Source organism: Tamandua tetradactyla, chromosome 3 (assembly GCF_023851605.1).
Source record: "Tamandua tetradactyla isolate mTamTet1 chromosome 3, mTamTet1.pri, whole genome shotgun sequence".
Lineage (NCBI taxonomy): Eukaryota > Metazoa > Chordata > Mammalia > Pilosa > Myrmecophagidae > Tamandua > Tamandua tetradactyla.
The window spans coordinates 8179232-8194033 of NC_135329.1; the positions used below are offsets into that span (position 1 = coordinate 8179232).

The 14802-nt window shown below is 40.0% G+C and overlaps 1 protein-coding gene across 4 annotated transcripts in view; it reads left to right on the forward strand.

Annotated features, from left to right (window-relative positions):
* The window catches only part of CENPO (centromere protein O), a 75287-nt gene that overhangs the window by 54649 nt on the left and 5836 nt on the right, over nt 1-14802 (forward strand). For all 4 annotated transcript variants that reach the window (XM_077152289.1, XM_077152288.1, XM_077152290.1 and 1 more), the window contains 4 exons: nt 10789-10906; nt 11551-11810; nt 12837-13008; nt 13675-13832. In XM_077152289.1, the coding sequence (XP_077008404.1) occupies nt 10789-10906; nt 11551-11810; nt 12837-13008; nt 13675-13805 (681 nt within the window). In that variant the 3' untranslated portion in view covers nt 13806-13832. The remainder of the gene's footprint in view (nt 1-10788; nt 10907-11550; nt 11811-12836; nt 13009-13674; nt 13833-14802) is intronic.

The following is a 14802-nucleotide window of genomic DNA, read 5'->3' on the forward strand; positions in this document are numbered from 1 at the left end:
TTGGATCTGTTCTCTTTGGGGTACGCTGCACTTATTGGGTCTGTAATTTTAAGTCTTTCATAGGAGTTGGGAAATTTTCAGTGATAATTTCCTCCATTAGTTTTTCTCCTCCTTTTCCCTTCTCTTCTCCTTGTGGGACACCCACAACACGTATATTCGTGCGCTTCGTATTGTCTTTCAATTCCCTGAGTCCCTGCTCATATTTTTCCCTATAGTTTCTGTCTCTTGTCGGATTTCAGATGTTCCGTCCTCCGGTTTTGAAATCCTATATTCTGTCTCTCGAAATCTACCATTGTAGGTTTCCATTGTTTTTTTCATCTCTTCTACTGTGTCTTTCATTCCCATAAGTTCTGTGATTTGTTTGTTCACACTTTCAGTTTCTTCTTTTTGTTCTTTCCTTGCCTTCTTTATATCCTCCCTCAATTCATTGATTTGGTTTTTGATGAGGTTTTCCATGTCTGTTTGTACATTCTGAATTAGTTGTTTCAGCTCCTGTATGTCATTTGAATTGTTGGTTTGTTCCTTTGACTGGGCCGTATCTTCAATTTTCCTGGTGTGATTTGTTATTTTTTTCTGGCATCTAGGCATTTAATTACCTTAATTAATTTATTCTGGAGATTGCTTTCACTTCTTTTATCTAGGGTTTTCTTGCTGGATGAATTGGTTGTCTTTCTGTTCTTTGACATTCCGTTCAGCTTTATCTGGACCTTTAGCTTAGTTTTGTTTAAGCTAAATTTTTCAGTTCTTGTTTTCTTGTTTCTTGCCCTGCTTGTGTGGTGCCTTCCCCCCGACACGCACTTAGGAGGATCTACTTAGATATTATAGACCCCAGCCAGCTTTTCCCAGACCAAACTGGCCTCCTATCTGGAGGAAAGAGTCACCTGCGTCGGTTTTCCCTGAGGGTGAGACCCAGCAGGCTGAAAGAGTTTCCTGTGAAGTCTCTGGACTCTGTTTTTCTTATCCTGCCCAGTATGTGGCGCTTGTCTGACTGCAGGTCCCACCAGCATAAGATGATGCGGTACCTTTAACTTTGGCAGACTCTCCCTGCTGGGGGCATGGTGGAGACAGAGGAGAGGTTGTAGGCTGGTTTTAATGGCTTCAAATTACCAAGCCCTGGTGTCTGAATTCCTTGGTGGAGGGATTCCACCTGGGTGGGGCTTCACCCCTCCCCTGGGGAAGGCACAGGCTCCAGACAAGCCCCCAAAAGAGCTCACTTCTGCCTATGTCTGGGGCAGTTGCAGCCTGAAAAGTCCTGCCGCTGTATCCAGAGGCAGTCAAGCCTTTGTAGATACACAGCCACAAAAACTTCTGTTTCCTTCTTTTTTTTCCCCCTTTTTTCTGTCAGTCCTGCCCCCTTGGCCCCGTGGCAAAAATGAGCAACCTCCGCTTTGATCAGGTTCCCCTAAGCTGGGGACCTATTTTTAGTAGTCAGAATTTGTTAATTAGTTCCACAATTGGCATTTGATTGTGCCCAGTCCCTGCTGCTGGTAAAGTCCTTTCCTTTCCCCTCTGGGAAGCGGCCTGTAGGGGAGGGGTGCTGTTCGCTGCAGCTTTGGGAACTCACGGTTTTGGGGGGTGCTTGCAGCTTGTCCAGCTGGTCCAGACTGGGGTACACTCTGTGTCTGGTCACTGTCGTGGCCCCAGGAGCTGTTCTGTACTGTTTCTCGTTATTTAGTAGTTGTTCTGGAGGAGGAACTAAAACACACACGTTGCTAAGCCGCCATCTTGACCTGGAAGTCCGGTTACCACTGTAGCTTTTTAATAGGTAGCTTAGGTATTGAGGTTAGTGCCCGCAAACTTTATTCACTGGCACCAGCCTGCAGGGAACAGGGAGATGGAGGTAGTGCTGGGGGGTTGTGCAGGAGGGATGGGTTGGGCTACACTTGGGGTGGAGGTGTGGGGCAGGTACATGCACTGGCGCCTAGAGTGCAGGGAATGAGAACAGGTGATGAGGTTCAGGTGCGTGGGTTTTGGGGTGAGTCACTGGTCATAGGGTTATGCTGGTGAGGGTAGCATGCCCAAGGAGTGTGGTCTGGCTTACTTCCTAGTCCTGTGCTCCTGTCCGTGCACTCCCGCGGGCTACGTGCTTCTGTGTCAGACTCCAGCTTTCTGCTTCTCAGTTCCTGTCCTGTCTCTAACTTTTCCATGGAGTAGGGCTAATCTCGAGCTACTCTATTCAGCTATCTTCTCAGAAGTCCCCTCCTAACTATTTTTAACTTAAAGTTTGTTTTATCTGATTTTAGTATAACTACCCCAGTCTCTTTTGATTACTATTTGCCTAGTCTATTTTTTCCCATCTTTTCTTTTCAGCCTACTTGTGATTTTGAATATAAGATGAGTCACCTGTAGACAGCATATAGGTGGGTCATGCTTTTTGTATTAATTTGATTTTTTTGTTTTATGCCATATTGAGTGGCTTCTCATTTTTATCTGGCTTAAATTTTCATTTATTTTCCTTGTGGGTTAACCATGGGTTAAAATGTAATACACTAAACAAATGTTAGAATGAATTTAGTAGTGATCAATGAAAGGGAGGGATAAGGGCTATGGTATGTATGAATTTTTTTTTTTTTATTTCTTTTTCTGAATTGATGTAAATGTTCTAAGAAATGATCATATGATGACTATGCAATTATGTAATGATATTATATTGTGAGTTTTTTATTATATATCAAGAATGGAGTAATCATATGGTAAGAATGTTTGTTATGTTGTTATGTTCAATTAAAAAAACAAAAACAAAAATTTAATTCCCTAACTATATAGCAATTATATTTAGTTTAATACCAACTTGACTTCAGTAGCATACGCATGTGCTTTTCCTTTACTCCTCTGTCCCATCACCTTTTTAAATATTTGTTACCACTTATATCTTTGTACATTGTATGTCCAAAACCAAAGATTTATAATTAATTTTTATCCATTTGCATTTTAGCAGCTCTAGGAGGTAAGAGAAGTGGAATACCAGACCATAGCATTGGCATTTATAATTATCCAAATTTTTACCTTTTCTGCAGGTCTTTATTTCTTTATGCCGCTTTGAACCTCTGTCCAGTGTCCTTTCACTTCAGTCTTTCAGTCTTTAGCATTGCTTATAGGGCAGTCTAGTGGTGATGAACTCCCTCAGCTTTTAAAATATTTTACTGTTTCCTCAGTTTTGAAGTGTTGAAAGTCTTGCTGGATATAAAATTGTTAGTTGGCAGTTGTGTTATTTCAGCACTTTAAGTATTTCCATCCACTGTCTTCTTGCTTCCATGGTTTCTGATGAGAAATTGGCATTCTAATTGGGACTCCTTTGTACATCACATGTTTTCTCTTGCAGCTTTTAGAACTCTCTCCTTGTCGTTTGAATTCAACTGTGTGATCAGTATATGACGGGGTGTATTTTTTTTTCATGCTTGTACTGTTTGGTGTTCTCTGGGCTTCTTGTATGTGCATATTCACGTCTTTTGTTAAGTTTGGGAAGTTCTGTGTCATTTACTTGAATATTCCTTCTGCCTCTTCCTGCTACTTCTGAGACTCCCATAATGCATATGTTGGTATACTTGATGGTGTCATGGAGGTCTCAGGCTATTTTCATTTTTGATAATTTTTTTTTTTCTGCTCCTCAAAGCTGACTCATTTCAATTGTCTTGTCTTTGAGTTTGCTGCTTCTTTCTTCTGCCAGCTCCAATTGACTATTGAAAGCCTCCTGGGAGTTTTTCATTTCAGTTATTGTGATCTTCAGCTCCAGTAGTTTTGTTTGGTTCCTTTAAAATTGCTTTCTCCTTTTTAAGCTTCTCATGTTGCTCATCCATTGCTCTCCTGATATCCTTTATTTACTTCTTTGTATTTGCCTTCATCTCCTTGAACATGTTTAAGATGAATTTTGTTCATAATGTCCACAATCTGTTCTTTGTTGGTGTTTTGGATTTTCATCCTCTTCCTTTGAATGGGCTATAATTTCTTGTTTCTTTGTTTGACTTATACTCTTTTGTTGCACACTGTACATTTTAATATTTTAAAATGTTAACTCTGGGATTTATCACCTAAGATGTCTGTTTCTTGATTTTGTAACCAGCTGGTGATAAGACATATTTTCTTGAGTATCACCCCTCTTATTGGGAAAGTCTTCCCAAGGCAAATGTAAAGTCCTGGGTCCTGTCTTTTCTAAGTCTGTGTCTTTTCCTGGTCTTGTGCTTGTTAGTTGTTCTGGAGTTCCCTGTATAGAGGAGTTTGAATGCCCCCTGTACTTCCCAGGAGGCAGACCTCCCTCTTCTAGGTGCTAAAAGCAGACAATCCTTACCTAGGCTTTCTTTTCATAAATAAGACTTTTGTCACTTTTTAAAGTCTGAATTTTAAACAGATTCTTGAGCTGGTGGCTTATATACATAAGTTTGTTCCACTTTAACATCTGTCTCATCTCCAGTTGCTTTCCCAGAACTACTCCCTTCACCATGAAGCTCCATGAGTTTTCCCAATTCAAACTTGGGCTTCTTCAGCATTTTTACTTTTCTGACAGCATATCATGGAGAGGATAGATAGATTGGCAAGTCTTTTCTGTGTCCTATACACTAGCTTCAATTGCTGGTGTCTGGAATCATTTTATTGACTACTCTTTCAAGTCATTTGTCTGCACCTCTCGGGTCATGATTTCCATCATTTTCTTCCAAACCTTCTTGTCACTTTCTTGCCACCCACCAGTGTTGCTGTGCCTAGAGCCAAGTAGTTTTTTTTTTTTTTTTTCATACATGGGCAGGCACTGGGAATCGAACCCAGGTCTCCGGCATGGCAGGCAAGAATTCTGCCTGCCAAGCCATCATGGCCCACCCAGTAGTTTCTTTTGTATGTATATATTTTTTATTTAAGTAAACAAACAATGCATGTAGAACCACCAAAAACGGTTAACTTAACCGTAGGCATATTTAAATAAAGTATCCATATAATCATTGTAAAGCCTATGTTTGCACAGTAAGTTTTGTAAACCAATTTAAAATCAAGGCAACCAGGGAAAAAATTACATATTCGAATAATGAAGTTCTTAAATTCTAAATATTAAAAACTCACTTAGATACCATTTGACCAGCTGTCACAACTCACAGTATCAAGTAGAAAGTTTTTATAAATATCTGCATTGCTATGGTAATGACCTATGTTACTGAATATTTTCCTTATTTCAGGAAAATATGAAGACACATAACATGTGGAAATCTTAACCACCTAAAATGGGTATCTTATTTAGCTTATTCTTAAGCATACTAAAAAAAAAATCTAAGTAATCACTGTAAAACCTGTTGTACAATATGTTTCATAAACCAATTAAAGCAAGGAAGGAAAAAATCTATAAATATAGATATCAGTTACTTGAATTTGAAATATTAATAGCATCTTAAATACCATTTGATTAACTATCAAAACTGTGTGCATTCTCAAAATATCAAGTAAAAATTTATTACAAATATCAGCTTTGCTATAGTAGTGAGCTATGTTACTAAATATTTTCAAATTTTTGATGTCAGCTTATTTTACCTAATATTACTGTAACTAGTTTTTTTTAACCATTTTAGTTATAAAATACAACATATATATATAAAGAAAAAAAGCAATAATTTACAAAGCACACTTCAAGTAGCCACAGTTCACAGAGTTTGTCATAGGCTACCATGCCTTCAACTTAGATTTTTCCTTCTAGCTGCTCCAGAACACTGGCAGCTTTTTCACTCATAATAATGGAATCACACAGTATCTGTCCTTTTGTATCTGACTTATTTCACTCAGCATTATGTTCTCAAGGTTAATCCATGTTGTCATATGTTTTGGGGACATCATTTTGTCTAAATGCTGCATAATATTCCAACGTCTGTATATACTACATTTTGTTTATCCACTCGTCCCTAGATGGGCACCTGGGTTATTTCCATCTCTTGGCAATTGTAAATAGGGCCTCTATGAGCATCGGTGTGTAAATGTCTGTTTGTGTCACTGCCCTCAACTCTTCTGGGTATTGCTGGGTTATAGGGCAACTCAGTATTTAGTTTTCTAAGGAATTGTCAAACTGGTTTCCACAGCAGCTGAACCATTTTACATTCCTACCAACAGTGAATAAGTGTTCAGTTTTCCCACATCCTCTCCAACATTTATAGTTTCCTGTTTGTTTAATAGCAGCTCTTCTTATGGGTGTGAGGTGATATCTCATTGTCATCTTAATTTGCATTTCTCTTATAGCCAGTGAAGATGAGCAGCTCTTCATATGCTTTCTAGCTATCTGTATTTGCTCTTCAGAAAAGTGCCTATTCATTTCCTCTGCCCGTTTTATAATTGGGTTGTGTATTCTTTTGTTGGTAAGGTATATAATTTCTTTATGTCCACAGATATCAAGCCTTTATCCAATATGTGGTTTCCAAATATTTTCTCCCATTGAATTGGCTCCCTCTTCACTTTGAGGCACAGAAGCTCTTGATCTTAAGAAGTTCCCATGTCTTTTTTTTTCTTTCACAGCTTGTGTTTTAGGTGTAAAGCTTAAGAAGCTACCTCCTGTTACTAGATCTTGCAGCTGTTTTCCTACTTTTTCAAGAAGCTTTATGGTGCTGGCTCTTATATTTAAGTGTTTGATGCATTTTGAATTAATTTTTGTATAGGGTATGAGGTAGGGATCTTCTTTCATTCTTTTGACTATTGAAATCCAGTTCTCCCATGCCCATTAATTGAAAAGACTACTTATTCTGTCCCAGTTCAGTGGATTTGGGGGCTGTGCTGGTTTGAAAGGATGTTTGGACCCTAGAAAAGCCATATTTTAATCAAAATCCCATTTTGTAAAGGCAGAATAATCCCTATTCAATACTGTATGTTTGAAACTGTAATCAGATCTTCTCCCTGGAGATGTGATTTAATCAAGAGTGGTTGTTAAGCTGGATTAGGTGATGACATGTCTCCACCCATTTGGGTGGGTCTTGAGAAGTTTCTGGAGTCCTATAAAAGACGAAACATTCTGGAAAATGAAACCGATTCAGAGAGAACAGAGCAGAATGACATAGCCACGAGAAGCAGAGTCCACCAGGCAGCGACCTTTGGAGACGAAGAAGGAAAGTGCCTCCCAGGGAGTTTCATGAAATGGGAAGCCAGGAGAGAAAACTAGTGGATGATTGCCATGTTCACCATGTGCTCTTGAAGCTGAGAGAGAATCCCTGACTGTGTTCGCCATGTGCCTTTTCACTTGAGAGAGAAACCCTGAACTTCATCGGCCTTCTTGAACCAAGATTTTTTTCTCTGGATGCCTTTGATTGGACATTTCTACAGACTTGCTTTAATTGGGACTTATCTAGGCCTTAGACTGTAAACTGGCAACTTATTAAATTCCCCTTTTTAAAAGCCATTCTGTTTCTTGTATATTGCATTCCGGCAGCTAGCAAACTAGAACAGGGGCCTTATCAAAGATCAAATGTCCATAAATTTGGTGGGCAATCTCTGCACTCTCACTTCTGTTCCACTGGTCAGTCCTTCTGTCTTTGTGCCAGTGTCATGCTGTTTTGACCAGTGTGACTTTATAGTAAGCTTTAAAGTCAGGAAGTGATAGACCTCCCAGTTCGCTCTTCTTTTGTAGAATATCTTTAGCTATTCGAGGTCTCTTTCCCTTATATATAAATATGATAACCAATTTTTCCCAAGTCTTCAAAGTAGGTTGTTGGGATGTTTATTGGTATTGCATTGAATCTGAAGATCAGTTTGGGTAGAATTGACAATTTGACGATATTCAACCTTCCTATCCATGAACATGAAATATCTTTCTATCTATTTAGGTCATTTTTTGTTTCTTTTAGCAGTTTTTTATAATTTTCTGCATTTAAGTGCTTGACATCCCTGATTAGGCTTATTCCTAGATACTTAATTCTTCTGGTTGCTATTCTGAATGGAATTTTTCCTTAGTTGTCACTTCAGATAGGTCATTGCTTGTATATAGGAACATTACTGATTTTTGTACATTAATCTTGTATCCTGCCACTTTACTGAATTTGTTTATTAGCTACAAGTAGTTTTACTGTACATTTCTCAAGGGTTTTCTAAGTTTAAGATCCTGTCATCTGCAAATAATGAAAGTTTTACTTCTTCCCTTCCTATTTGGATGCCTTTTATTCCTTTGTCCTGTTTAATTGCTTCCGCTGGTACTTCTAACACAATGTCGAGTAATAATGGTGACAGTGGGGATCCTTGTCTCATCCCCAGTCTCAAGGGAAATGCTTTCAATTTCTCACCACTAAGTATGATGCTGGCTATAGGTTTTTCAAATATGCCCTTTATGATATTGAGAAAGTTTCCTTTGATGCCTAACTTTTGAAGTGTTTTTTTATCAGAAAAGAATGCTGGATTTTGTTGAATGCTTTTTCAGAATCAGTTGATTATGATCATGTGATTTTTCCCTTTCGATTTGTTAATGTGCTGTATTATGTTGATTGATTTTATGTTAAGCCACCCTTCCATTCCTAGTATGAATCCCACTTGATCATGATGTATAATTCTTTTAGAGTGGTGTTGTATACGATTTGAGGAGCAGGATGCAGGGCAAGGCACAACAGTGTGGTGATGTGTTGCAGCACAGGTATAGGTGCAGGTTGGGGATGCTACGCTGGTGCCTTTGAGTATGGGGTGTAGTTTGCAGGGTTGTGTAGGTGTGGTGTGGGGACCGTGGGAACGGGGTGCAGCACGGGCAGACCTTGGAGTGCAGGAGCAGGGTGCAGTGTGGGGGACATAGAACTAGACCATTCCTGGTCCCGGTCTCCCCATCCGTGTACCCCTGAGGGCTCTAGGCTTCTGTTTGGAAAGGGGTGCATTAGGCTGTTTGCACTAGCTGAACAGTCTCCAGTTCTCTGTATTTCAGTTCTTCAGCTTTTGTAACCAGGACCTCCCTATATGGTGTAAAAACCCACCCAGGTCACCTACATCCTAAAATCGCTATCTCAGTCGACTTCCCATCTCTTCTCTAGCTGCTCCTTGGAATAGGGGTGAAATTGACCCATCCTGTTCTGCCATCGTCCTGGAACCCTGGATCCAGCCCTTTTGCATATTTTGTGCTGACTCAAAAGGTGTTGGGGTTTTTTTGTTTTTGTCTTTGTTTTTTTCTGTCAGCCCTGCCCCCTCTCTTCCAGGGCAAAAAAAGTCCTGGTGCCTTTAATGTTTATTGTAGGTTTCTTTGTGCTGGGAGCCTATTTTCAGTAGTAAGAATCTGTTAATTCTGCAAGTGGAGCTTGGTTGAGCTAAGCCCTTGCTGCTAGTAAAGTCTGTTTCCTTTCCTCTCAGGGAGCCAGCCTGCATGCCTGTGGGGGAGGGGCACCAGTCTCCACGCTTGGGGTACTTACAGTTCTGCGTGGGGTCTCAGTTGCCCCAGCTTGTCCAGACTGGTGTATGCTGTGTGTCCGGTCACCTATGTAAGCCCAGCAGTTGTTCTATACTGTTCCTGGCTATTTACTAGCTGCTCTGGAGGACAAACTAAATTCCACATCTGACTAAGCTGCCATCTTGCCTCCTCCCCAGCTGATTCTTTTTTTATAGATTCTAAATCTTTGGATTGAGTTCGCCATCATTCAATCTATTTTAAAGGCCATGCCTGATAACTCCACTAGTGAATTCCCTTTGACCTGTTTCTGTTGTTTTCTTTTTTCCTTTTTCCTTGTAAATTCTCGTAATTTTTTTATTCAGTGATGGGTATTGTGTATGAATAAGTATAAGGGCTTTCAATTATGTTATCTTCCTCTAGAGTGAATTAACGTTTTTTTCAACAAACAGACAGCATATAGACATAGCACCTTAATCCAGTTGAGATGGTTTATTTCCTGGTTTTCCTTACTCCTAGGGTAGAGCCGTTCTTAGGACTCTCAATTCAAAGTCTGGAGGTGGGGGACATTTTTTTCAAGACTCCTCTTCATTGGCAGTCCCTAGACATCTACTTTTGTCTCCCAGTACTGTGAAACTACCAAAATTCCTGCTTAGCTTTTCACCTTTAGCAGCTTCTTTCTGTCACACATACGCAGTTTAAGAATTGGCACGTGGCTAGAGGGCATGTTGCGTGCAGAATGTTGGGTTCCCTTTTCTGTGAGATCTTGGCCCATTGAAAGATTGCTTTGGTAAACTTGACCTCCAGTTTTTGTTTCCTGGACATAGGAAGACTGATGCAAAGTCTAGCCTGAAGCTTTCTCTTTGGTCCATCTGCCTTGTGATACAAATCACCAAATGCCCTGAGAGTAAAAGCTGCAGGGAAGGTTCAACTAACTTTAGAACATTTATCAGGACTCTTCAATTCTGTGCATTCTGGGTATTTTCTGATGCCTTCAAACCATTTTCTGTTTGCCTTCTTCTTTATATTTGATATTTTATCCAGCTTGTATAAAAACGTTCACAGAAGAGGATTAGTCTGATACCATCTACCATGAGGTAGCTAGAAGCCTGAAACTCCACATTTCTCATCCAGACTCTTGAATCCCTTCTGGCACAGTCCCCAACTGACCTTCCCAGCCTTCCTCTTCGCAGCCATCTGTTTCACTCATACTAGATGTTTGTACTCACACCTTTTCTTTTCCTCCTCTCACAATACTCCCCATTCCCACCAAAATCCTACTCGTTCTTTAGGGCAGTCCAGTTTTTACTTCTGAGTTGTAGCACTGTGACCCACAAAATTCTTCTCTACTGTGCATTCATAGCACTAACTGGATGGCTATTAATAGCATTTCTTTTGCATTTAGCTTTTACCCCATTATGTGAGGGCAGGGACTTTGTGTTATACTCCTTTGTGCCCAGTTTGATTTGCTGCGTATCTTGTAGGTCAAAGCATCTACTGCCAGTGTAGACCCTGACCAAGCCTTGGAGATCAGTGAGCAAGAAGTTTTGGAAACAAAACGGAAAAATGTGAAAGCCATTCTGCAGGCATATCGTTTTACAGGTGTTATTTTTTTTTCTGACCTGAATCACTCTGTCTCTGTTGGTTTTATTGTTAGTCCCAGTCTCATTTCATGAGCATTTATTTTGCCCCCTTCTAAACCCCCAGTACACACACACAAAGCTGGCACACTGTTTATAGGCATAGCTTTATATTCAAGATTGGCCTGTTTGTACAGCAGAAGATTGGTTGATATCTGCTTGGACCACTGGACCAGAACTTCCTCTACTGCTGGCTTGTTTTATGCCATTAGTCAAATAGTTTAAAACACTCAAGTCTGTTTCACCATTAAAATGGAAATTTATTCTCCAGTCTCTGTCACAAGAGGATTGTGGGAACAACTGGGAACTATCATAAATTATTTGACATTCAGAAACAAAGAGAACTACTAAGTTGAAATTCTCAAAATCTTTTCCTCAATAATTTGGTGATTAGGAGTCATTCTATGTGCTTTTTTCCTACTATTCACACTCATTAAGTGAGCTAGAGTCAAGGCAAGAAAGAACCTATCATGTTCATTCTTTCAGCAACCATTTGAGCACATACTGTAGATCCTGGCCCTAAGGAAGCTGCTAGGGATGTGTGGGTCAGTAAGCTATGGCCCTGGTGTCATCTCCTGAGAGGTATTGGCTTATTGTTTGTCACAGGACTCAGTGGGAAACTAACCAGCCGAGGAGTCTGTGTCTGCATCAGCACTGCTTTTGAGGGGAACCTCCTGGATTCTTACTTTGTGGACCTCATCATAGAGAAACCACTTCGGATACATCACCATTCAATTCCAGTCTTCATTCCCCTCGAAGAGATAGCTGCAAAATACTTACAGACTGATATTCAGCACTTCCTGTTCAGTCTCTCTGAATACCTAAATGCTTACTCTGGGAGAAAGTACCAGGCAGATCAACTTCAGGTATTGGTCTGGGCTCATTTTATGGGTCCAGGTTATGCTTAAAAGGAAAAAAAATGGGACAGATTTTCTTTTGTTATTTTACATGTTCTGTAACTAAGCCCAAAGGTTTTGTGGCTGGGTTGTTTTGTTTTGTTGTTTTTTCTTGGTGCATGGGCCAGGAATCAAACCCAGGTCTCCTGCATGGCAGGTGAACATTTAGCACTGAACCACTGAGCCAGAAGTTTGACCATTATCCTTCTAAAACGTCTTTCTTTTATGTTTAAGCTGTTTTTCAACCTGTTTTCTTAGGCTTTTGAAACTCTGGAATTGAAGTTAAAAGCCTGGGTACTGGTTAAGGGATTATTCATTTGGGATAGTAGTCCTCAAGCTTTTATCCTTGAACTTTTCTGCCTCTCACAAAGTAACAGAACAGTTTCTCTAATTGAGCAAGGATTTATAGAAGAGCTACTCTGTGCCAAGTGCTTTGGTGAACCTTGGAGATAGATGTAAAGCAGAAAGAGAATAACGGTTGTTGAAATGTCATAGAGGAATACCATTAATCTTTCCCTATAATCTGGCCTATCTTCTTTGGGTTACAAAATTAGAGCTAGGGTTGGGGTGAATAACGTAGATAGGAAATTAACACAAATAGAGAATAAGAGACCCTTATAAGCTTAGCATTTTCACACCCTATCATTTAGAATGATTGGGCAGTTCCCAGGTGTCAGTGAGATAAACCTAAATTGTTATGAGAATGCAGGCATAAAGCATCTAAGCACAAAAGCAGTGTTCATGAAATTCTCAGCAGAAGTATCGTCCTCCCCAGGCCCCTCAGCCATTTATTAATTGCTTCCTGAAGGCCTTTCTAGGCTGCCACTGATCCTTATTTATCTTATAAATCACTTTCATTAGTCCTTTTCTGTACCTCATTTCTTTCCCTGATGTTTTATTTATTAATGGGCCCTGTTTTTGCTAGACGTGTGTCCAGCACCTTTGAAGCGAGAGTCCTCACCTTCTTTGTGTTTGTTTGAACCCCATCCCCATTAGAGTGGTTTTGCAGCCTTTCTTGCTGGGCCCTTGCAGAGAAATTCACTGTGCAACTTGCTGTCATTTATCTACAAAGTGGAGCCAAAGAGTCAGTCCTTTCCATTCTGTGCTAGATTGATGTACAAGGACCTCACAATAACTCTTCCAACTGATGTCACCATTACATATCAAGGTAAGAGGAAGGATGCTTCAGTGAGGAAATTATACTCTAATTTATTCAAGTTAAAAATAGAGGATAAAACAGGTAGGATACATCAAATAGACTTCTTTATTTATGTACTATAAATATACTCAGAATAAAGAGTTGCAATTTCTACCAATTCTCCCTCTTTTTGTAAACAGTAAACATAATTGTTCTAGTTCCTCCCCCTCCTTGCCACCACAACCATCACCACCAGTGTCCTTAACCTTATAATTTGCTTTTCATTGGCGATCCTCTTGAAGATACCTGACTTGACTTAAAGTTATCGGGTCATTTATAGTGAATGGAGCTAAGGTGAAGCCAAATAGACGTGGTAAGTCAGTATGCACTTAGCTTTCTAAAGTGTTCTCAAATGGAAAATTTTCAGAGCTGGCTGAGAGAAATATTTGCTGTGAACTTGTTTTGGCTAAATGTAGCATAGTAATGTAACAAAGGCAGCAATGAAAAATTGGATAAAATTTTTTTAGGAGGCAGAAAGTTTGAAGCTGCCGCATTCACACCATAGGTTTTAGAAGACCCTGGGCAGTGTCTGTTTTAAGTCCCCTGCCTTAAAATTCCATGTGTCCAGTGTCAGTGGTCTAGTTCTTAGTCCTCCAGTTGCATTGAAGGAGATTGATAGAATCTTTCTTTTTTTAGGGATGGAACCATCATCTTCATGGGAAGAACAACAAACATCCCATGAAAATCTGTTTCGTACTAAGTCCCTACATAAAGTGTTTACTTCGTTTGCAAGAGGAGAAAAGTTGGATCTCAGCATATCCTCCTAAAATATTTTCATTGGGAACACGTCAAAAGTGAGTAAGATAGTATTGTGCACGGTCTCAGGCAAGGTCCTGAGAGCTGATACTGATGAAAGACTCAGAGCCTTGCCTGGGGACTGGCTTTGCTATAGGATCAGACATCTGATTGCCTCCTCAGGATAATGGAAGAGTCTATAGACTTTGGCTTTTGGGGCCATTCTCTGATTTTTCAGTTGTTACAGTGCTCCTGCTCATCTGTTTTTTGAAGGATTAGTTGATTTGATTGTACATTTTAACTGAAAACCAAAATGGTCTGTGGGACAATAGAGGGCATTTTGTGAATGACAGAAGGCATACCGTTCAACTAAAGTGTATTTCTACCTTTTATGGACATTTTAGGTAATTCTGGTTCATTTTCTGTTTGAGACTTTTGTAAAGGAAGTTCGTAGAACACTCCAGGTTCATGGTGGGAGGTGAGTTGTATTGATAAGGGGGGGGTGTTTAGTCTTTGGTTTGGAGCAGTGTATTCTAGACCACGGCTTTATAAAGAATACCGTATGAGGAAGTACTATGGATAAAACAATCAGGCTCTATGTATTTAATAATTTGTTTCCTAAAACATTTCAGTAAAGTGATATATTGTTAGCTATGAAAAAGCATGCTTGGAAATCTCTCCATAAATGCAATTGTCACTGCAAAGGGAAGCTGCCACTTTTCTCTCCCTACTTCCTCCCTTCCCACCTTTATCGCTCCTCCCAATTCAAGTTCAAGGCCGTGGCTGTATCTACCATTTTCTTTTCCATCTCCTAGTCTTTTAGTGTACCTTGGTTCTCCCTATAACCATGCATCTGCTGGCATTTTTTTTGTTACCTGGCTCATGGAGTAAGTGTGTATCAGCTGGTTCACAGATCTGGAAACCTGGGTCTGGTTGGCTCAATCCTGCCATTTCAAATCCCGTCTCTCCCCTCCCTTGCTCCATTACTACCCATAGCCTAGACCCATGTCCAGGCCTCACTCTAAAATG